Here is a 24,247-nt window from a genome sequence, read left to right on the forward strand (position 1 = left end):
TGCCAGTGTTCTCACTGGGCTGGTTCTGATTCTGACTGTAGTCCTGGCTATCTCTCAGACTCCTTTCTTTCTGCCCATTGTTTCAGCTGGGTCCTTCAGCCTTCCCAGGTGCAGTGTGAGCTCGATCTTATTCTTAAAATGGGCTCCTTTTAATTAAAATCATCTAGAGTTGAATTCCATGCTTGCAGTTGAGAATGCCATCGCAGTTTAATAAGAAGGGTTTTACAAAGTAGAGTCTTAACCAGAATAGGTTGACAGAGGTTTTTGTCCTAGAATACGGCAATACACAAGGTGCTACATTTCAAAGATTGAAACCACCTATCTTCCTCCTTACTCCTGCTGCAGCAGTGGTGATCTGGCCTCTTCCTCTGGGGCCATCTGCTCAGTAGCAGGTGGACAAAGATGGAGGTGGGACAAAGGCATTGAGTGCCCATCCTGGGGTTCCTCTGTCAGGGAGAAGGCCAACCCCCTCCTCACTCTCTGAATCTCCTTGTTTAAAAAACTGAGTTTCTGGCTGCTTGTCCTCCATTATGGATTGAAGTGTGTTTCCAAAAAAACCACATTGAAGTCCTAACCCCCAATACCTAAGAATGTGACCTTATTTGGAAATAGGGTAATTAAAGATGTAATTAACTAGAGTGAGGTCACACTGGAGTAGGGACGGCCCTTCACGTAGTGTGACTGGTGTTTTTATAAGACGATGAGAAGACAGACAGGGGGAGGGGCACAGAGGGAAGAAGGCCACGTGATGACATAGGCAGAGACTGGAGTGATACAGCTGCAAACCAAGGAATGCCGAAGACTGCTGGCCACCACCCGAAGCTAGGAAGAGGCAAGGATGGATCTGAGCCTTCAGAACTGGAGGAGGTAATTTATGTCCTCATAAGTCACCCAGTTTGTGGTTCATTGTTACAACAGCCCTGGAACTTAAACAACTCTTGTACCCAAGTCCCTGGCAATAGCTCTGCTTAAGAATCCTCTAGCCTTGGAGGAAGGTGGCCGGGTGATTCTCAGCTCCATTACCACCAGTGCCATGGGCAGGAGAAGTGATTTCCCTTCTTGGAGTCTCCATTCCCTCATCTGTCAATCAAAGATGAACATACCTCCGTCAGACTGTTAGACATTTCAAGAAGTGCCTGGTGCACGAATGGCAACCATTAATATTCAACAACTGCTCCTTGTCAGTATCTGGCCCCCTTGCTCCCCCCCTGTTTGGGGGAATCAGTCTAAAGCCTGCTCTTAGAATACAGACCAATGCCATGGATTATTAAAAAACAATGAATTTTCTTTTCAAAAGAGAGGATAATTCCATGTGTGCCATGTCTCCCCCCACCTCTTTTTAATGTAGCTTTTTGCTCTTCTTAGCTTAGGATGCAGGAAGTTTTCCTTCCCAGGATGAGTGGGCGCCAACACACAGAGCTGCCACCATGGCCTAAGGACTGAGCCCCCTTCCCGCCGGCCAGGTTGGAGTCCAGGGGTGCAAATGCTGCTCGGAGCAGCCACTAGAAAATCTGGCCTCTGATCTAGGAAGCTCAGCACAGCCGGTGGCTTTAATATCCGCTCCCCACAGCTTCATTTCCACTCGAGATGGCTGTGCTGATTGTAGCGCAATAGAGCTGGGGTGATGGGGGGATGTCTCTACTGTCCCTGGCTATTTCATTTAGAAGCCACTGTAATACTCTTCAGGGAGAGATGGCATTGATTCAAGGTAATTCAGGACTTCAGGCATCCAAGACATTTACGATCCCCTAGAACCCTGGGGATTTTATGATTCGAGGCCTCTGGCCACACAGCAAGGCCAGCTTGTGGCTAACAGCGGGGAAGAGATTTAACAGGTGTGAGTTCCAACTGGGTGGTGGGAGGTTTCTGCACAATTATCCATGTATCCCTCACAACAACCCTGAGGGCGTCTTTGGGCAGGTTCCCTAGAACTGGGCCCTGCTCAGGATTCCTGTGCATGTAACTATTTCAGGAAGATCTTCTTGGGGGACCCACAGGAGACAGCGGGAGAGGAAGGAGTCCCGCAAGGTGTCATTTCAGGCCCAGACCCGTGGAGGGGAGCTGCAGTCGGCTCCTGCAGGGGCTTCTGGAAAGCACACTGCACCTGCCCTGGTGCAAGGGAGCTGGAATCACACACCAGCACCCAGCACGTGCCGGACGGGTGCTTCCAGGGTGAGCGTGAGCAAACTCCCAGGCACTTGTGGTCTCTTGGCGTGCTTCCAGGGTGAGCGTGAGCAAACTCCCAGGCACTTGTGGTCTCTTGGCATGCTTACAAAGCGGCTGTCATCACCCAAGGACAGGTGGAAGCAAAAAACCCCAGAGCCAGCAGCAGAGCACACAGACATGATAAGAAGGATTTAAGGGGACTTGGGTGGAAGCCAACAGTGTTTGCTATAGGGAGCAATCAAGATCCCCATTTTGCAGATAAAGAAACTGAGGCTCAACGAGGGAAACAGAAGGCCTGGTTGGTGTTGCTCAGTGGTTGAGCATCAGTCTATGAACCAGAAGGTCACAATTCCATTCCTGGTTCGGGCACATGCCCAGGTTGTGGGGGCTCAATCCCCAATAGGGGGCGTGCAGGAGGCAGCCACTCAATGATTTTCTCATCATTGATGTTTTAATCTCTCCTTCTCCCTTCCTCTCTGAAATCAATAAAAATATATTAACAAACAAACAAAAGAGTGAAACAGCACTCCTGGAAGAGGTGATGGCTAAGCCAGGATTTGAACCTAAGCTTTCAAAGCACATGTCCCTCCACTGTACAGCAATGGTGGGCGGGCTTGTTGGCATCTGGGAATGAGTGGCTGAAAGCATGCACCTTTCCCCTTTCTTTTCCCATCTCTCTGAGCTATGCCAGCCCTGATTTTAGGGATCTCCCTTCTGTAGGGGGACAGATCTGGCTCCACACTTCCTTCTATATAGACTTCCTCCTGCCACCAAAGAAAAAAGTTTACGTAAAATTGCTATGCTTAAAAAAGCAAACAAACAAAAATGGCGACGAGAATGAGTGATCTCCTACCTACACAATACAGGTGAATCTCACCATTGTACTGATGGTCAAATGACGCTGGATACCAAAGAGTAGGCTTCCACTTATACAAAGTACACAAAAAGGAAAAAACTAACCTCTGGTGACAAAAGCCAGGCTCCTGGTGACCCTAGGGTTGGCATTAGAGACCAGAAGGAAGCCCAGGGGTCCTTGGGGGCAGCTGTGTTTGGTCTCTTGATTTGGGGGCTGGTCACATGGTGTGTTCAATTTGTGAAATATCATCAAGATGTGTACTTAAGATATGTGTGCTTTTAATATGCATCTAATAGTTCAATAAAAATTCAAATTGCTGAAAAAAGTGAAAGAAACAGACCATAAATAAAGGCAAAAGGGAGAAAATAAAATCGGGCATAATCCTAATCACTCAGAAATCTTTATTGTTAGTGTCTTGGTGTGGATTAATTTTATTTTATTTTTTGCCCTGGCTGGGTGGCTCAGTTTGTTGGAGTGTCATCCTGTACACTGAAAGGTCACGGGTTTGATTTCCGGTCAGGCCACATACCCAGATTTTGGGTTCTAACCCAGGTTGGAGTGCCTGCATGAGGCAACTGATTGATGTTTCTCTCTCACATCAATGTTTCTTTCTTTCTTCCTCTCCTTTCCTCTCTCTAAAATCAATGAAAACATATCCTTGGGTGAGGAATAAATAATCTTTCCACATGTGTGGGCACATGTGTGTGCACATGTGCACTCACATATACAAACACATGTGACAGATTTCCTGACTGTCTCAGAGCCAATCACCCTACTCTTGAGAGTGGATCAGCCTGTGCTCCAGTGATAAATTTGCCTTTATTTATTTACAGTGTGTGTCCCTCTTTCCCCCAAAACTGGTGATGTGGATTATACGCACACAATTCATTATTCTTCATCCAAGCTTTCTATGCTGAGTGTGGACTTGATACAGACTCTGAACAAGGCATGGGAGGGGTGCAATGATAAGTAAGAATTGGTTTCTGCCCTTGAGGGTCTTTGAGGTGAGCAAGCAGCGTGAAGCTGGGCAAGATAACCATATGTGAACCCCATTTTCCTTATTAGGAGAGAGGGGATAATGAAGTCTACCTGGGGAGGTTATTCTGCGATCAGTGAGGTAAGATCATAAAGAACCAGGAACACAGCCTACGCTCCAGGACTGTATGTGACATTGAACAAATCTGTCGGAGCCTGGTTTCAGCTCCCACGGGCATCCAGGTGTGTCTCACAACAGGTAGGCTGGTGTTGTCAGAAGCCTGTTTGCATGGGTGCTTTGGAGCCTCCTGGATGAGCATTCACCCTCAGTGAAGGGGAATTCAAGAGAAAAGCTAGGATTAACCCAGTGAGACCTCACTTATCTGAGTGGAAGACCCACCTGGTTAGAGAAGGGGGTCTGCCCCCAGGAAGGATATGGTATGTACAAACCGAGAGGGTGGCCTTCACAAGGAGCCCGGACTGACGGAATCCAGGAAGGAGAGGAAGAGCCCGAGCTGACAGACTCCCTTCTGCAGCTCTCAGTGGTGGCAGGTGTGCCTGGCATGGGAGGAAATGGTGCTGGCAGGTAGAGGGCGGTGCCTCTACTATAGTGGTTCCCAGGGTGTCCCTGATCTTCTGAACCCAGTAGTTCCGGTAGGATCAGCAGTGTCCTCGGGACGTGGCAGTGCCAAGGGGGGAGAGTTGGAGCAGGGGAAGGTGAAGGTCATGGAAATGCCACGTGGAAACTGGCTGGACTGGTTCACTGGCAGCCAGAGGGGACCTCAATCCTGGTGGGTGGGTCAGCTTTGGTTGGATTTCACAGTGCATCTCCTTTCTCTCTTAGTTTGGATTGGGATGCAGTTGACTTCTATACAACACTCCTTCACATCGCTCCCTGCCTCCTGTTAACTGTGGCTTCGGGTGGCCTGGGCTTTGCAATGGAGGATGGTTTCCAGAAGAGAGAAATGGTAGAGTGGTGGTGTTTCTTAACTCCCTGATCATAACCCCTCTGTCTCCTCAGGGCACTTGTTGGGGAAAATAGATTTCCTTGTCCTGGCATAGCACTTCTCAGATTTAATGGGAACAAGTGTCCCCTGGGGCTCCTCCCAAATGCAGATTCTGATTCTGCAGGTCTGGGGTGGGGAAGGGCAGGAGAAGAGAGAAGGGGGGAGGAGACACCCTGCTTCATGGAGAGCAAGCCGCTCTGCTCGCCTCTCCTCAGGGCTGTGTGTGAAGGAGGTCCCTATTCTTAAAACAAGGTTTGAAGACACTGCCCAGAATATGCCTCCCTTTGCCATTTTCTGCCTAGATCCCCATTTCCATCTTAACATTGTAAACTAGTCGACCTTGAACGTCCAGCTCGGGTGTGCCTGCTTGAATGCAGCCTCCTGAACACCACGCCTTTATCAGCCCTTTATCTGCATTGCAGTCACTTCGTCCCTCACACATAGTCTTTGGTTGCTATTGTCTCACTGTTTGAAAATGTATTCTTTGCACACCTATCTCCATTATTCACCAGGAGCTCTTTGCGGCAGGGATGACATCACCCATGTCTGCTCCTGGGCACAGAGTGTGCCTGGCCTGAATTAATTATTGGTTAGGTGCTTGCAGAATGGGATACCACCTGGTTAATGGTTCCCTGGTTAAGAAACATACCTCCTTTCCTCTAAACTCTCAGAGGAAGCCAGTATTATTATTAATTTGAGATTTCATAAATGGTTATTTATCTCTGCTTGCATCTCCCGGAAATTGCTGGGCTTGGCGAGAGCAGGTACACTCATTAAGATGATATCCTCTATCCTGTTCTGATATCACTGATGTTGGTGTGCTTTTTTTCCCCTTCTTTTTTCCTCCTGGAGACAGTAGACATTTACTCCCCCCACCCCCCATCCCCCCACTTCCCTGAGATATGATCAAATACCCAACTGAAAGGTTCAGAGTTTGTGAACAACCTAAAGTTCATGTTGGATAAAGGATCTGGCTGACAGCACCATTTGGGGCATTGTAATCTGATGGAGCTGGCATCAGCCCATTTCCCAGAGGTCTAGGACTAGCCGGTATAGGCCTCCCATCCCTGCTCTACAAAGGGTGCAGCTTTGAGTGCTGGGACCTATGCTGAGAGCTGGGCCTTCTGCTCTCCTGGCATTGATGGGGAGGCCCCAGATATTTCCTTGGGCTATTCGGGAAGCAGAAAGTGTGCAGGACCAGATGTGGAAGGAAGCCCATGGGAGCCAATGACCTGCCTTAATTCATTTTGCAACCTGAATTGAGAACTTCATTTTGCAATCTGAATTGAGAAGTGTTAGCGCTTCTAGTTGGTCAGAACCCTGTCTTGAGTATTCTTGGGGGATGTAGCTAATTATGTCTACTTGAAAGGTGCACATTAACTTGGTGGACCCCTCTGCAACCAATCCCATAACAAAGGGAACTGTTTCCAAAAGAGGGCCTGGGTGGGAATAGAGATGTTGACTATTTACCACACCGACACTGTGCCAGATTTTCTGCCAGGTACTAGGGAGTAAGAATAAGATGGATTTTGTCCGAAAGCCTAACTGACTGTCTAATGCACAACTTTGCTTGGTTGGATTTTTGAGTTAGACCCAAAATCAGTCTGATATGTTGAATTGACCCATCCAAATAGAAAGGCTGGTTCTACGTGTAGGCAGCGTGGGGAACAGGAAAGAAGGAATGGTTCAAACTGGTTACAAGTGGGACAGAATGTGAGGGGAATAAAGCACAGTACAAGCTCATTTTATGTGTAGAATCAAGGGGAGGGAGATAAAACATAGACTTAGTGACACACGAAACGGTAGATGCTTTCCCGATGGGCAGATTAGTCCTATGAGCCATTCCTGGTGTGATGACATTCCATGAGTAGAACAGTAGGCTGATATCCTGTAGAACCAGATGGATAGCTGATAGTTGATTTAGGGATTTGATGAAAGTATTAGGAGTAACCACTCAATCTGATGAGCCCCATGGAATATTGTCAAATATAAACATTGTGACATGGGTCATATTTATATTAACATAACTGCTACGTTGGTCATCTTCCAGCAGTTACTGATCTTCTAGGTAGTATTGATGGGGATGGTGATAGTAGCAACTACCCTTTGTTAAACATCTACTAAGTGTCAGGTTCTTTATATAATTTCTTCTTGTCTCCCAACAACCCATAATGTAGGAGTTATGGTCTGTGTTTTACAGGTAAGGATTCTAAGGCTCATAGGTGTTCATTTCCTTGTCACATGTCTGGTGAGTCAACAATCTAAGGGAGTGGTTGAGTGTGTGCCCCAGTCACCTATGGGGGTTTTGGTTCCTCCTCTGACACTTAAAAGCTGGATTGACCTTGGACAAGCCATGAGACTACTCTAAGCCTTGGTGCTCTTGTCTGTAAAATGGGACTGTTGTGAAAATCTAATGTGCCTGTCACATAGTAAGTGATCAGCAAATGTTTGCCGCTGTTGTTCTTCATCCCTCCTTCCTCTTCCTATTTTCTTCTGAAAATAATATAAATTATCATCATCATCATCATCATCATTATCATCATCATTATTATTAACTAGAGGCCCAATGCATGAAGATTCGTGCAAGAATGGGTCTTCCTTCCCCTGGCGGCCGGCACTGCCTTTGCTCTGGCCCGGAACCGCCTTTTTGCCTTCCCACACTGCCCAGAGGCCCGGAGTGGCTGGGGCGGTGGAATGCAAGCATCCCGCCCCACCCCTGGCCACTCGGTGCCTGCTTATGCAAATCAATCCGCCAGCTTTGTTGGGTTAATTTGCATAGTCACTCCTGATTGGCTGGTGGGTGTCACAAAGGTATGGTCAATTTGCATCTTTCTCTTTTATTAGTGTAGATTAGGGTAGATGGCAGGGCAAGGCATCAAAGACAGATCTGTTTAACCACAAAGCAATGTCCTTGCTTCAGCACCACACTGCCTTTGGGGACAAGGGGGTAGTATGTTATCTGGTGAGTCTGTTTTGTATTTCTTTATCCCTCTTGTGTCTCAAGTGGCTTTCTGCCAATTCAGCCACCCTGGGCCACCTGGAGTGTTGCTTTGGGAATGCGTCTGCCCAGTGTCCAGGTGTTCACATCTCTTTCCAGCCAATGACAGAGGCAGAGGCAACTCACCAGGTGGAAATGAACTAGCTCCCAGTGAGAGGGATGTCTCAGTACCTCTCTCCCACCCAGAGTCTGCCTCTTGAAGCTCCAGGGCTTACATTAACCAGGGCCTCTGATTAATATACACATCCTGGGGAACCACTGGGCTCCTTGACTGTGTCTGATTAAAGCGGCCTGGGGTGACTCAAATATAGCCCAAATGTGTTAGGTAAAGCCTTTTTGGTTTCAGGCAACAGATGAAATCCACCCTGTCAGTGTACACAAAAGAGGAAAACCAAGGGTAAAATGTAGCCGAGGACCTACAGAGAACCCATGGGACAGCATCCTGCCCTGGCTCTGTATTCTTTCCTTCTAAGACAGTGGTTCTCAACTTTCCTAATGCCGCCACCCTTTAATACAGTTCCTCATGTTGTGGTGACCCCCACCATAAAATTATTTTCGTTGCTACTTCATAACTGTAATTTTGCTACAGTTATGAATCATAATGTAAATATCTGATATGCAGGATGTATTTTCATTGTTACAAATTGAACATAATTAAAGCATAGGGATTGATCACAAAAACAATATGTATATATGTGTTTTCCGATGGTCTTAGGCGACCCCTGTGAAAGGGTCATTCGACCCCCAAAGGGGTCTCGACCCACAGGTTGAGAACCGCTGTTCTAAGAACTGCCTCTCTCTGCTTCTCCCCTGTGCAAAATATGGCCACACCCAACACCTGTGTGTTTGTGCAGATGTCCAGCCACATGGGGACTTGCTCTCTGACTCTCTTCCAACTCTAAATACCAAGGAAGCATCTCTCATTGGCCTTACCTGGACCAGGTCACCACTGACAAATACGAGGGACGTGCATACAGATATTAAGAAAAACCAATAGAGGCTGTGGGAGGCAGGCACCTGGGGGAGCTTTGGGCAGGCTCTCACCCATTCTCTTCTGGGTGATGAAGATTTGGGAGCGTATAATGATAATAATGTATAAATACATTTTAGCTATTTTATAAGCTGGCCTTTCCAGGTTCATTATCATTCATATTTATGGTGGGGATGTGTTCCTCCAGACATTCTGCAAATAGCTCTCCTATTGTTCAGGTAAAATTCCTACCAAGTTGGCCTAAGGGGAGGCACCAGTGAGCCCAGGCTTGTACTTCTCATAGGAAAGGAACGCGCTACCAATGGTTTTGTATAGGTGTGAATCTTTAGGTCCAGGCATCTTTTAAATAGAGCTCATTAACTATGCTGTGCATCCGAGGGGGAACGTGAATGTCCGTGTGCTGGAAGGCAGAGAGCGGTTGTAAAAACTCCCAAAGGTCATATCATCCTTCGATGTAATTGGCTTTGGCAAGTTCTACTTTTTTGCTGCCACCTTCCCTGTCTCCAACAAAGGGTTACAGTTTCCTCTGAACGCAAATGTGCAGGCAAGACCACAGCAGAATTCACTGCCCAGTGGGGTGGAAGGGTTGTCTTCCCCAGCAGAAAACACCCAGAGCCCCGGCACTAGTGGTGTCCTTTGCATCTGCCAGAGATTTCCCACGGCTGCATCGCAGATGGGGCTTGAAATTCTGCCTGGGCCAGGAGGAAGGAAGTGGCTTTACCACTCAGCCACGCATCTGCTGATGAGCTCTGGGTGGGCTGGGGAACCATGGGGAGATGACATTTAGGTATTGGAATCAAAGGTTACCTCTGGTACATTTTATAACAATGAGCTAATATGTACTCCCCAACATTTTTTTTGGAGGTTATGGAGGGGGTCTCAAAAGAGTAGGAGCCCTCTGATAAAATCCTAAGCATCTGCTCATAGACATGATCAATCCAATACAAACCCACATACCTGATTCCTGTGACCCCTGACCCTTGGCTCTGGTGAAATCTTCACCTGTAAAACCAAGGGGCTGGACAGGTGATCTCTGTGGGCCTTTCCCTCAACAATGCATTTCCTTGCTGTTTGTATTCTAACAAGATCTTGTTTATGTTGGAAACTGTCAGCAGATGCTAAAGCTGTACCTGGGGGAATGGGTACTGTGGTACCCAGACCTCCCTGGGCTGAAGCATGAGGTGGGTCCATGGTGATGTCTGGTCTCTGAGTTAGGCGCAGAAGGAAGGTTAACACCTGTGACTAAGACCTGCTCTTCAGCTGAATTTCCTCTCCTTGAGGCTGCATCGGGGTCTAATCAGCAGGGGCTCAAGGGGGACGGGGAGCAGGCGGCTCTGGGGACTCTGGGGAGGGCAAATACAAATTCGATACCATCTGGAGGTAAAGAAGAGCGAAAAACGGGGTCCTGAAAACAGCTAAAAATGAGAGACATAACAGCCAAATGCAACATGTAACCCTTGATAGAATCCTGGATTAAAAACACACATAAAAGACATATTGGGGGGAACTTGAATGACTCTATTAGAGGATATCAGTATTAAATTTTTAAGTATAAAATTGGAGTTATTGATATATATATCAATAACTCCAATTTTATACTTAAAAATTATATATATATATATATATAGAGAGAGAGAGAGAGAGAGAGAGAGAGAGATGAAACAAATGTAAAATATAAAAAGTTGGTGAATGTGGGTGAAGCTTATATGGATGTTCATTGTGCTATTTATTCTTCTCCTCTGCAAGCCTGAAGTTTTAAAAAAGAAAGTGTTAGAAAATTGCTCGGAAGTCAGATATGTGCAATAGAATAGGTTCTCCATTCCTGTAATGTTTCCTTTGTGTTTATCCATCCCACACATTAAGAAGAACACACTCCGATTGTAATTTAAGCTCATTTCCTCATTTGTTCTGTTCTCTCTGGAGACAGTCAGCATCTTCCCTGTAAATCTCGGGCTCAGCTGGCTGGGATGATATGGGAACCTCAAGGCTGTTCCCGGAACTCATATTTCTATGTGTCATGGGCCACTCTCCTCACCACCCCAGGGAGAGCCATTGTTGAGTTATACTGAAGGCAGCTTCTGCTAACACTTGTTGGCACTCGAATGAGTGAGTGCTCTTTAGCTGCACCAGCTCAACTGATTCTCAACAACAAAACTTGCTTACAAATGGCAGAGCCAGAAGGAGAAGAACCCAGGACTCGTGACTCCCAAACCTTTGTCCTTGACCACCATTCAGCTGATCTCAGCCTGGAGGTCATTGCAATTAACTGGAGAGGATATTCTAAGCAGTACTGGATCATACACCTGTTGTATGGACAGGCTTGGGCTCATTGTCTCTCTGAGCCTTGAGTAAGTTCCATCTGCAATCCATCTCCTCTCCCATTCCCACTTGGAGAGTAAACCCCTTAAATCTGAGGGATTGGCCCCAGCCCTTCCTTTCTGCCCCAAACACTGTTTGCTTGGGTTGGCCATGGTGCCTCACAGGATGCAAGCTGGGGCCATGGGTTTAGTTGAACTAGTAAAATGACTGTGCACCGTTCCTCATGCGTGGCCTGTTGTGGAGGCATCTCGGGAACTCAGGTGTGGGCTCGTGTGGACCCCGGTGGAGAGTGACTTGTGCCTCTGGCAAGAATCCTCTGGGGGACAGAGGAACCAGAGGAGGAGCAGGCTTCGGCTGTATCTGTAATGTTTTATTTCTTACATTTTTGAATCAATCTCAAAGGAATTATGCTGAGCAAAAAAAAAAAAAGGCAATTCCAAAAGGCTATGCACTGTATTATTCCATTTCTATAATCTCCTTGATATGACAGAATTACAGCAGTAGGGCAGATTAGTGGTTGCCAGGGGTCAGGGGCTGGTGGATTGCTGGTGAAGGGCACCAGGAGAGGCGCTGGTGGTGATGGGAAGAATCTGTATTCAGCCTGAATCAGCGTCAATTCCCTACTTGCGCCATTGTACTGTAATTTAGAAAGATGTTGCTGTGGAGGAAAACGGTAAGGGTACACAAGACCTCTCTATGTTTTCTGTTACAATGTGATTTGAATCCTCAGTTATCTCAAAATAAAAAGGCTTAATTAAAAAAAAAGAGGACATAAGGCAAATATGGCAAAATATTACTATCTGTTCTATATGGGTCTTGAAAATCTGCTGTATCTGTAGTTTGGTTTTCATTATTTCCTGAATGTTTGAAAGATTTAGTAATAACAAAACCCTCTGGGTTACCTAGTCAGCCTCTGAAGTATGCACCCTGCCCAACACGTGCTCCTGGTCCCCAGGCTGGTGTGGCCGAAGCACAATCTTGAGGGGCTTTGCAAGGGATGGGAGGTGGTGGTTGGCGGTGGTGCTGGCCCAACTGGGAACAACCCTTCTGATCTCTTACTGTCCTCCCTGGACCTGGGAAAGCACCCAACACTCCTGGAGGGCGGGGACCGCCCTGTAGCTCCCACAGGGCCCCACTGCATCCCCTTGGCATGTCAACAAAATGGGCAAAATTCTACTTTTCCACTGATTCTTGGTGACGGTTCACTTCTCAACTAAAAGCGCTATTATAAGGAAGGCTGTCTTCTCACTAGACTCTTTTACTTCATGTATTATAAGAAAAGAGACACACATACCAGAATTTATTTATTATGTAGCTAAATCACAACTTTACAATACATTCAAAAGGAACTAAATGAGACATGTACAATAGTTTAAATGTAAAAATAGAAAAGAATGTCCAGAATAAAAGATCAGTTCTATTAGAATAGAATCTTAGTAATCATTAAAGAGTAAAGTGTTTTCAACCCAGTGTCACCGGATGGGCTTGGCTATATATGTAGCAGGGCTATTCACATGGGTTCTGAATGACAATCAGAAGATATTCCTTATCTGTGGAAAGATATGGGCAGAATTAATGGACTCTAGAAATTAAATGTAATAAGTGAATGCATCAACTAATCTGCTTTTTCTCTTTGAAACATATCTTGGACCTTGTGTAGACCAGTGGTTTTCCACCCTGGTTGCATCAGAATCATCTGTCCAACTTTCACAAAATACCATTACTTGGGGCCCAGCCCCCGAGATCCTGGTTTCACTGGTCTGGGGTGAAGTCCAGGCATCAATCATTATTCCTGTAAAGCTCTCCACGTGATTCCAATGTGCAGCCAAGGTGAGAAGAAGCTTTACTTAGTTTATGGGTAATTCTGATCATACAGATATGCTGCTATGGAGAATTTTATTCTAGATTAGATCTAGGAGCATGAGTCCTGTTTTATACTGGCATCTACCAACACCGGAAATGTAATTCCTTCAGGGAAAGAAGTATTTTGGTGGCTGCTGTCTTTAGGTAGGCCAGGGGAGTGTGAGCTCTCCACAGAGGAAGCTTAAGACTATAGGCCTGTGACCCACCCCTACTTTATCCCTTGGGCAGGAGACATTTCTCCCGCTCTCCAGAAAATCGGTGTGCTAAGTTCACCTTAATGTTTTGATTACTACTCATAAATGCAAGTGGGCAAAATCCAACTTCTTCAGAGGTCAGATGCCTCACCAATGTCACAAAATGTTCAAGTGGAAAATTTCAGACTCAAACAGGTCTTCATTTTTTAATTGAAGAATATTATGTGTCATATTGCATATTAAAATCTATACTCCTTGTTCTTTGAAACAAAGCCTTTTTTATATGGTAAAGTAGGAAGATGTTTAAATATGAAATAAAATGCCAAATTACCTGGCGCCACCATGATTTCATGTTTCTTTGATCTGATTCTAAGAAAGGTGAGGTCGTTCTGAGGATCAATGTCACGGACTGTGCTCCTGGCTTTCATGGTCAGCTGATGGAGAAGACCTGCATACTGAACTGTTGTCGAGTTGTCCAAGGTTGTTCGAATCGGAATACCTGGTACAAGATTTAATTTGGGGTTAAATTTTTTTTTTTTTGTTTATAAAAGTAAAATGAACATTGTAGAAATATGGAAACTACTTATAATTGTTAGGAGGAAGAAAAAGTGATGGCTGGTATTACCCACTGGTAACAATTTTAGTTTATTTCTCCCAATCTTCTTGTTTCTACATAGATTAAAAAAAATACTTGGGTCAGCCCTGGCTGGGTGGCTCGGTAGGTTGGAGCGTTGTCCAAAAGGTTGCAGGTTGGATCCCCTGGTCAGGGTGCATAAGGGAGGCAACTGATCTATGTTTCTCACATCAATGTCTCTCTTTCTCTCTCTCGCTCTCACGCTCTCTTTTTCTCTCTCTCTCTCTCTCTCCCTCCCTCTTTCTTTCCCCCTCTCTCTAAATATAACCTTGAGTAAAGATAAAAAAATACTTGGGTCAAATTATAATCACAAATTTGATAATTGTTTTTGTCTTCATTTAAATGACAGCATACAGGTTGTCCTTGTTGGTGACCATGTCATCAATATTCTTTTGAATGGCTGTACCCTTTACTATTATATGAATATATCATAATCAATCCCTACTGTTGGATTATTAGGTATCGTGTCTTTGTTTTCATAGGTAATGGTGTGGTGAATGTTTTTGTGCACAGATCTTTTGGAAGCTGTTAACTGTTTCAGTACTAGGTGAGCATATTACTAGACAAAACGAATTCCCCCAAGTGTCCTGTCTACAGAATCTGCTTTGAAATGCTTGGCCTGTGATATGATGCTAATTTTCTTCCAAGGCCAGAGTTAGAAAGGGATATCACTGCACATGCTAGACAGCATATCAAAAGGGATTTTCAAAATTTCTTTGTAACATTCAGTATTTAGAAAAACAAATTTTATATTGGAGAACACAGCAACAAAGACACTGTAGTTTTGCTGGGCATTTCATGGTTTGCACTCATTCTTGGGTTAAGCATTATTAAATTTGGCTACTTGTGTGCTCTACTGCTCCATGATACGTGTTTAAACAGGACCTATTAATTTAACTGGAAACGTCTAGACAGACAAATATGCAAGTATAATTCAATTCAGTTCAGATCAATCTAGCTTAATTCGGGTCACTCAGCGCTCAGTGCTTATTAAGTAACAGGTGCTGTGCTAGGTATCTGCATATATTGTATCTAATCAGAAACGGCCTTCTTATAATTTTGAGGACTACCACATAGCCGGGAATCCCAGGAATTTGAATTGCAAATGTGTCTTTAATTTAGGGGGACAGACAAAGGTGAATTGGAGATTATTGTCAGACTCCTTAGGTACCTGAATTGAGGACAATCAATAAAAGAGGCTAGCTCGACTCTTGGTTTTCCCTCTGAGAATGTAACTTCAGAAACTCTCAAGATGAGCACTTCAAGAGTGGACCAGAATTACAAACTTGGGATTTTACTAGTTTTTCATGAAACCCTTTGAGAGCCTCAATTCTGAATTTGAAATAGATTAATTGCTTTCTCTTTTAAGAAGATGATTATCTCTAGAATAGCTCTTGCTAAAAAATGCCAGGACAATATTTACAGGAAAACCTGCTCAACGCATCAGGTTTTATATACATTTGTTAATTTTTATATTATTATTTGTTGGCCACTTTCCCCCAGAAGTCAGTGTTGTCTTTCACACCTGATGAAACATCCCAAGGCACAAGCAGGAGAGTGGAATGTAGCAACACTCAACCTTGTAAGAGCACCTTTGAGAAACAGTGTTATTTTGCATCCTAAATAGTGACTACCTAAAGTCTGCACTGCTCAGTGTCAACACAAGAAATACAACCAGAATAAATTATTTAAAATGCAGATGACAGGATATGAATCAGATGCTCAGGTCTACTTAGTTAGTCTATTCATGATCCAAGGCGATAAATAAAACAGCTAGCCTTTCTGAATAGTAAGTGCACACTGTGGAAAGTCTTGGAGTTTTTCATATCCCCTATAGACACTTGAGAAAAATCAATCAACAAATATTTATGAAGCTCCTGCTTGGTACCATGCAAGGTAATTAAAAAATAATTTATTAGGAAGTAATTTTAGCGCATGGTATGAAATTCTCCCACTTCCCCTTCTGAGAGGTAGCCACTGCTCCCCGTTTCTTTGGGATCCTTCCAGCCTATTCAAGTAGATTTGTGTTTGTATTCTTTAACTAGAGGTCTGGTGCATAAAAATTTGTGCACTCGGGGGGCGGAAGGGGGCCCTCAGCCTGGCCTGCACTGTCTTGCAGTCTAGGACCCTTCAGGGGATGTCCACCTGCTGGCTTAGGCCCGCTCCCCAGGGGACAGGGCCTAAGCTGGCAGTCAGTCAGATATCCCTCTGGCAGCCTGGGAACCCTCGGGGGATGTCCGACTAACGGCATAGGCCCGCTCCCCACGCCACTCCCTGTGCTGCTCCCCTCAGGGAGCGGGCCTAAGCCATTAGTTGGACATCATTAGGGCTGCTGCAGAGGTGGGAGAGGCTCCTGCCACCCTCACTGCACTGGCCAGCCATAAGCCTGCTTTTGGCTGAGTGGCGCTCCCCCTGTGGAAGCACACTGACCACCAGGAAGCAGCTCCTGCATTGAGTGTCTGCCCCCTGGTGGTCAGTGTGCTTCATAGTGCCGGTCATTCTGCCATTTGGTTAATTTGCATTTTAGCCTTTTATTATATAGGATTGTATCATTCTCTATTCTGCACTTAAATTTTTTTCATCTAATGCACTTTGGAAACGGTTCCATTCAGTATGCATAAGGCTCATTTATTCATGTTAATGACTATGTAATATGACTGTCAAATGGATGCTTTGTAATATATATACCTGGTATCTAATACATCCTCCTGACAGGCATCTAGGCTGTTCCCAATCTTTAACTTCTATAAACAAGGCTACAGAGTATGTCTTTGTGCATGCCATTTCACATTTGCATATATGTGTAGTATAAATTCCTAAAATGACACTACTTTAAAATGATTCTGTCTGATCCCAGTAAGCTGGTACTCTTCTGCTGTACATTTATAAAAGGAGTTGGCTGAAAGGCTGATAAAATCTAATGAAATTCAAAGGATAGATTGTTAGAAATGTCAAGAACATTTCAAATTAAGACCCTATAGAAATCAGGCTTATAGCCATAAGAATATATGACAGATGTGACAGATATACATACATACAGGGTAACCCAAAAGAATGTATACACACTTTCACAGCTGATAGCTCAATTTTGAAAATGAAGTGTATTTTAATAAACACTGTCTTTATAATTGTTGAAAGTGTGTGTATACATTTTTGGGGATACCCTATATACACACAGGCATATTCACTAGTATCTAATTCAATGATCAGTGCTGTAAGCTTATAAATAATGAATGGTTTTATAAATGGGAAATCAATGTTACCAAAGAATCTTCTCTAACAAAAACCTATACCATTCAGCATTGGACTAAAATGGTAAGTCTACTTTATTTTCATGAATAAGAAGTATATGTTTCCATAACAGTGAAACCAAAAAACTATTTAATATGGCATGTGAAAAGATCTCAGTGCATAAACATGGTAGAGGGCCTATGTAACCACCTGAAAGTTAAAATGATTTGCCTAGTGTTAGTGGACTAACATCATTAGCAGAAAATAAGACCACAAAACACCATCTTAGCTAAATATTTTCAGAATCAAATTTCATGGGACTTCTGAAAGCTACCAAACTGCACTATAATAAATGACACTTTCATCTAAAATTGAGTAGGCTGTTGAAATGGAGTATTTTATTACATTCTGGTCATACAACCTATACCACATGCTATTAATAAAGATCCTTGTTATGTACTCTGTTATTAATAATATGACCATAAAAATAAGCCCCTATTTATATTTTTGGGTAAAAGGTTAATTTGGATTTCAGAAGAGTGCCCTGAATCCTAACACAACCTTATCATAATAGAGGTTAATTAGAAGAAGTTAATGGGTATTAAAAATAATATTTTGTTGTCTGGATGAAAAAAGTGTTGAGAAACCCCAGAAAAATAACTTTTAATTCCATCACTCAGAGATAATCACCATATCTCTGCCTTTTCTTCCATATTTATTTTAAGTGTATATGTGTGCCTGACTATATTTTTTATTAGAAAATGCTGGGTACTGCTATGTTCCCTGATATTTTCATCCACTATTGTGAGTAGTTTCCCAAGACTGAAAATTCTTCAACATTTTAAGAAATACTTCATCAAGTAAATATTACATAATTAATTTAAAAATTTCCCTACTGTTGGGAGAGATCATTGATTTTCAACCTTTTTCATCTCATGGCACATATAAACTAATTACAAAAATTCTGCGGCACACTAAAAAATATATTTTTTGCCAATATGACAAAAAATAGGTCTAATTTTGATTCATTCACACCAGATGGCTATTATTGTGTTGGCTGTTGTCATTTCTTTATGACAACCTAAGGGAAAAGAGCAGGTATTGCCATTTTAAAAATTCTGAGGCACACCAGTTGAAAATTGCTGGAATAGATTTATTTATTGGTATTCTATATTAGGCCTCACTGATTATCCTTTGGACTTAATCTTTCCCTCATCACATCTTAGGACAAATTCCTAGGAGTGAAATTACAGATCAAAGGGTAGAACATTGTTCAGACATTTGATGCATATTGCCAGGATTGCGTACTTTAGACTAAGATCTTCCAAAGTAACACATAGGTGAGCTGACCTGGATGTCACAGGTGAATGCACCTGTATTGAGCTGAATAGTGTCTCCCCCAACACCTCCCCCCCCAATTAAGGTATACCCTAAACCTCAGAATGTGACCTTATTTGGAAATAGGGTATTTTTAGATGTGATTAGTTAAGATAAGGTCACATTGGATTAAGGTGGAGCCTAATCCAATACTAGTGTCCTTCTAAGAAGCGAAAAAGAGACATGGAGAGGATGAGGGAGGCAAAGAATGGAGAGAAGAGTCTACAAGCCAAGGAATGCCAAGGATTGCTGGGAACCACCAGAAGCTGGGAGACAGGCAAGGAAGGATGCTCTTGTAGAGCCTTCAAAGACAGCTTGGCCCTGCTGACACCTTCATTTCAACTTCTAGCCTTCAAAACTAAGAGAGAATAACTGTCTGGTTTTTTAAGCCACTAGGTGTGTGGTACTTTGTTATGGCAGCCAAAGGAAAGGAATATCGTACCTCTGTGGAGGACGAAGATTAACCTATCTGAGGGGGTGTGGCAGTGTTTGTGTAAATGCATGGACCTAAAATCAGTATAACCAGAACCATGTAATAGGGTTGGATTGCTTCCTGGAAATATTAGGCACAGATCTGGACTTACCTGTAGGGCTGATCTTAAATCCACTCCTCATGATCACTCTAGTTGAGTGTATTTATTATATTCATTTGATGTTATGTTTAATTTAACTTTATTTTGTGAAACTCATCATATGTTTTATTGGTACAAATGAATTAAAAATCTCTGCATAATCAGAACTATTTATTTATAATTCTATTAAGTGTTGGGTATTGTGGCAGGCACTGGACAGTTATTACTTCACTTATCCCAACCATCAGTAAAGTGGGTGATTTTCCATTTTTAATAATAAGGGATTGAAGGTCAGAGTTTAAACAGACTTTCAGTTGTTTGAGTTTTAAAGCCATCAATAAATATTGATGGATTTGCTCCAAAACAATGATTAGTGTTGAGATTCTGTTGCCAAGCACTGAGTTAGCAATGTGCCAATCCCATGGTTGCACCGTGAATTATATAAAGTAACTACTCTTATTTCAACTAATACTCTGGTATTTGTAGCACCTCTTGCCCTTACAAATGCCTGAATTAGCAATGAAGTGAGCAAAAGCCTTTAAGAGGTAACACCATAGCTGAGCCAGAGGCAGGCAATGTGCTAGAGAAATGCTCTGTGGATTAATAGGGACTGCGGGGTGAGAGCCAGTTTCTGGGATAAGTCTACAGATTTCATAGGTGGAAATGTAGTAGCCCTTCTTATACTATAACCACAAATACTATACTAGAAATTACAACTAATTCTCAAAGATTTTATTAAATGTGGTAAAGGAGCAATTTCATTTAAAATGAAGACTGAAACCCTGTACCCTCTATAATGTTAAAACAAAAACAAACTGTCAATAATGATACTCTCCCTATCTTCAATATAAAAATTTTATTGGTATGCCTGAAATGTTAAAAGACACTTAACAAAGCTTTCAAAATTACACAAGGCAATAGTGTCTCTTAGCAATATGTAGACATTTTTAGACATGTCTGCTTCATATTTATATCCCTAGTTCTTAGCAGAGTGGTTGGCATGTGATAATAGATGTTTTATAAGTAAATGTTATAGCTAAAATATACAAAATGTGCTTTTGATTTCCAAATTCTAAGATGCTTGGCTTAGGTGTGGCACAACCAACAGGGGCTTGGTTGGCTTCTGCAAGCCAAGAAGGAAGCTCGTGATGTCTTTACCTTCTGCATTTACAACCATCGTTCCAATCACCCCTTTGTGGCTCTGTATCCTCTTTAGGGTTTCCTCCACTTCTGCCTGGAAGAGATCAGGACAGAAATTAACCAAAAGATTCTTTGTGGTGACCCCCATCCTAAAGAGAATAATATTTGGAGAGATCGATCCCCACCCCTCTCTTTAACTTAAGGTATTATATACTAATCTCAGACTTTTGGAAGAGAGCTTTGAAATTGTCAAGTCCCATATACAGGCCCATATAGGACCCCCGGCAGACAACCTTGACAAATCTCTTGGCTTGAACTCTTTTAAGAGTCAGAAAGCTTACTGCCTCACAAGAACACACTCCATGTTTATCTATTTACTGGCAAAGCATTCTTTATATTGGACAGAAATCTGCTCCTGACCATCTTTCACTCATTAGTCTTTCCATATTTGTATAAAAAATTCCCTTTCTACATTATAGTATTTTAATATTTATAGAGCTATATCATTGTCATCCTCTGTCTAAAAGTATCACTTAATGAGAAGTCTTATTTTCAGTCCTCAATGTTACCTATTTGGGAGTTCAGATGATTAAATTGAGGATATTCTGTAAAAACATATTCCTAGATTCCAAGAATCTCTTGGTAAGGATGGCCTGGTTCACAGCGCAAGCTGAATGTTCAACCATGAATGGTTGCATTGGAACCACATTATTGGGTTTAAACTCAGGTTTTTGAGTGAATTTTATGCATAAACTATATTGTAGTTGTGGGGAGCCACTATAGGGTTAAACCTCGGACTGACCTGTTGGCAAAGTCACAAACAAGTCCCAGCTTAGAGGGCACAGTCCTCTTAAGCATAATTAGGCTTGACCTTATAACGCTCCCTAGATCTTACCTGGGAAGTTAGTTGGCTGAGGGAAGTGCAACAAGAACAAAAACAAGTGAAACTCACAAGAACAGTGTAAACAAGTGAAACTAACAAGAACTGTATAACTATGGTAACCATTACCTTCTTTACCTCTGACTATAAAATAAAGGCTCTGTGTGCCTCTGGATCTTTCTCTGTGGCCTCAGCCAGGCACAGGAAGATCCACGGAGACTAAAGAGAGCTAGAGAGTTCTGAACACTGTCTCCGTGTAAAACATTCTTCGCCGACTCCGTCCACACCTTTGGGAACCCCTGGACCCCTGGGGCTGGACCCCGGCATGTAGTTGTTTTTTTTTTGCCTTCTACAAATGCTCAAACCAAGAGTGATCTTTTCCAAACCTGCATCTTGTTCATAACTGAGTAATCACTGGATATTCTGAATTTAAACATCATTCTGCAGAGTCTCTTCATGAGGTTTTGTGATATTTTTTCCCCTCCCAACATTGTACAAGTGAACATTATGTTACTTAGGCAAGACAGTTTTCTTTTGCACCTAATGTAAGTAGGGAAACTTATTTCCTCTTTTGTTACCACTCTACAGGTGTTTTCTGAATTTCAGTCATTTATGGACTAGAGTCTCAATTTTTGACATTAGGGATACCATCTATATTACTTACCTAGCACTTATTTAAAATTATCTTGCTGCTAAAAGCTTGAATGAATTTTCAAAGGAAACTATACGTCACTACCAAATGGAAATCTGGTCATAAACAGAAATAACCAAGAAAGAAAGGGGGCAAATATTATTTTATTCTACCCTAATGAAACCTATGAGCCTGAGGTCTATTCTTTAGTGAAAATTTGAAATTGTGAAATGATAGGGGCCTAACAACCTAATATTGTCAGAAACTTTCTCCTGGATATGGTCTAAAGGCTGAAAAGAAAATTAAATGAAAAAGGAATAACTTTCTCAGAAGTGATTTACTCTGTTGTTTGGTGTTTCTGAGCCATCTCACATAGCAACAATGTTTGCACCTCACTTTGGGAAACACTGCATTTGAAGCTAACAGCTGTAGAGGGGATCAATAATTTATTACATTTTTGCCATCTCTAAGACAACATCCACAGCCCCTTAGATCATTGCCCTCATTTTTTTCTCTTTACTTCTCTTCCCAACCCCTTTCTCTTTGCTTTCTCCAGACTTTCCCTCTTTTCCCAGTTTTCTACTTTCGTGATTTCTGAGCCCTCCAGCTACAATCTCTTGATCCTCACCCCCCTTTCATTCCTCTCAAAACTCTGCTGTCACCTTGCTCTTCCTTCAAACTTTCCAGTTCCCTCCCTCCCCCCTCCTCCCCTTCTCTCACTCTCTTCCTATTTATTTTCTCTCCTCCCTTTTCACCGCTTTCTTTCTTTTTATTTAATTTTCTTCTCGTTCAATATCTCCTTCTCCCCTCTCTCCATTGCCTTGCGCTTCCTGTCCCCTCTCCTTCTTCCCTGTCAGGATGATTTTTCTCTCCATCTCGCTCCTTTTCACACTTTCCTCGCAGAGGAGATCTCTCATCCCACACAGGATTTTCATCCCTTCAGTATCTTCTCTTTCTCGATATCTCTCCTCACCAAGTATCACCTCCAGAAATCCCCCCTCCTCTCCACCCCCTCAGATATCTATGCTCCAAGATATCTTTCCCGCCTCCATGGTCACCCTCTAGGGTCTCCCAGTCGCCCTTCCAAGAAGCTTCTGGACACCCGTCCTTCGCAACGGCCCCGGCCCGGCCTGGATGGACCTCGGGAGCCGGGCGGCGAAGACCCACTCGGGTCGGCGCCCTTAGGGCTCCGGGTCGCAGACGGAGACCCCAGATTTACCATCGCACTGGCGGCGAAACTCTGGGCTCAGTCCCTCAGTCCGGCGCTCCCTCTGCCTGGGCTGTCAACAACGCTTCCAGCCGTTGCTAGGAGACGGGGGAGGAAGTGACCTCCGGGAAGCGCCGGTGCCCACGCCTGCGTGCGCGAGGGTGGGGCAGCAGCGGAGGTGGCTTTTCCGCCCGGAACTGGCTGGCCCCTCCCGGCCGCCGTAGGTGGAGTTTGGAGCTCGTGGCCTGGAGCGCTCACCCGCATTTCACCGACGCCCGCGGGGCGACGAGGGCGAGGAGCCGCTTGGAGCCTTGCAGCGGGGCATAGGCCGGCTCCGGATCATTCGTTCGTCCATTCATTCATTTATTCGTTCGCTCCTTGAGGTATGCATTAATGTCACAGCCACTTCCTCAGTCAGGACCACCGACCACGTGCTAAGGCCAGGCTGCCCTCAGGGCCCTGGGTACATTCTATCGGGAGGCAGACAAAATGCAACAACAGAAACTATGCTCTCTAATGGGATACCTGCTCTGGAGCGTGCACCGGAGGGGCCCTCTGACGCGGGGTTGGGCCGCTTTAGACACTTGGGAAGAGACTGGCTGCCCCCGGACATTCTGGGTACTTCCTTGTGCAGCGCCGGTGACGTTTGTTCCCTTGCCCTGCACGGATAAGTTTTAAAACCATGTTTTTTTTCAGGAAGAAATGTGTCTCAGCATCGAATAGTACAATCATAGATACGTTTGGCAAGCACCATCTTCCATCTGGGTTCTCCTCTAGTTGTAGCACTGCTTTTCACTCCGTTGAGTTGCTGCTTACCAGTATTCTTGTTTCATCCACTAGGGTCTTTCTTTTGTGGCCATTATTTGTCAGCAGTTCTGAGTCGCTGAACAATTGCTGGTGGCAGTGGTGGAACAAATTGCCATAGAACAGAGCATTGTACTGGATATTTAAGGAACTGATAGGGGAGACAAGTTAAAGATCAATTAGGAGTAGCCAGAAGCCACGTGACTTGACCGTGACTTGACCTTTTGAAAGGCATTGATAATATCTTTGTAGCCGGGGAGGCAGGAACCAACTATTGTGTGAAGTACAGCAGGAAAGTGTTGTGACTGGAGTCATAAAATCCTGGGGTTTGAGAAGGCAAACATTGATTATAGATACAAGTTGTAGGTTGGGAATGCACCCCTAAAGGGTCCAGGCTCTGAC

At 43.8% G+C, this 24,247-nt stretch overlaps 1 protein-coding gene across 1 annotated transcript; it reads right to left on the bottom strand.

Moving 5' to 3' along the window:
- Window positions 1-12,603: 12,603 nt before the first annotated feature.
- DYNLRB2 (dynein light chain roadblock-type 2) lies at window positions 12,604-23,138 on the bottom strand. The gene is made up of 4 exons (XM_070397994.1): window positions 23,054-23,138; window positions 20,342-20,417; window positions 13,701-13,868; window positions 12,604-12,862 (listed from the first exon to the last, which is right to left on the bottom strand). The coding sequence occupies exons 1-4, from the start codon at window positions 23,054-23,056 to the stop codon at window positions 12,819-12,821; spliced, it is 291 nt and encodes a 96-aa protein (XP_070254095.1). The 5' UTR covers window positions 23,057-23,138; the 3' UTR covers window positions 12,604-12,818.
- Between the last annotated feature and the right edge of the window lie 1,109 nt (window positions 23,139-24,247).

This window comes from Myotis yumanensis, unplaced genomic scaffold (genome assembly GCF_028538775.1).
Source record: "Myotis yumanensis isolate MYYU_CA2020_CCGP unplaced genomic scaffold, mMyoYum1.0.hap1 SCAF_18, whole genome shotgun sequence".
Taxonomy (NCBI): Eukaryota; Metazoa; Chordata; class Mammalia; order Chiroptera; family Vespertilionidae; genus Myotis; species Myotis yumanensis.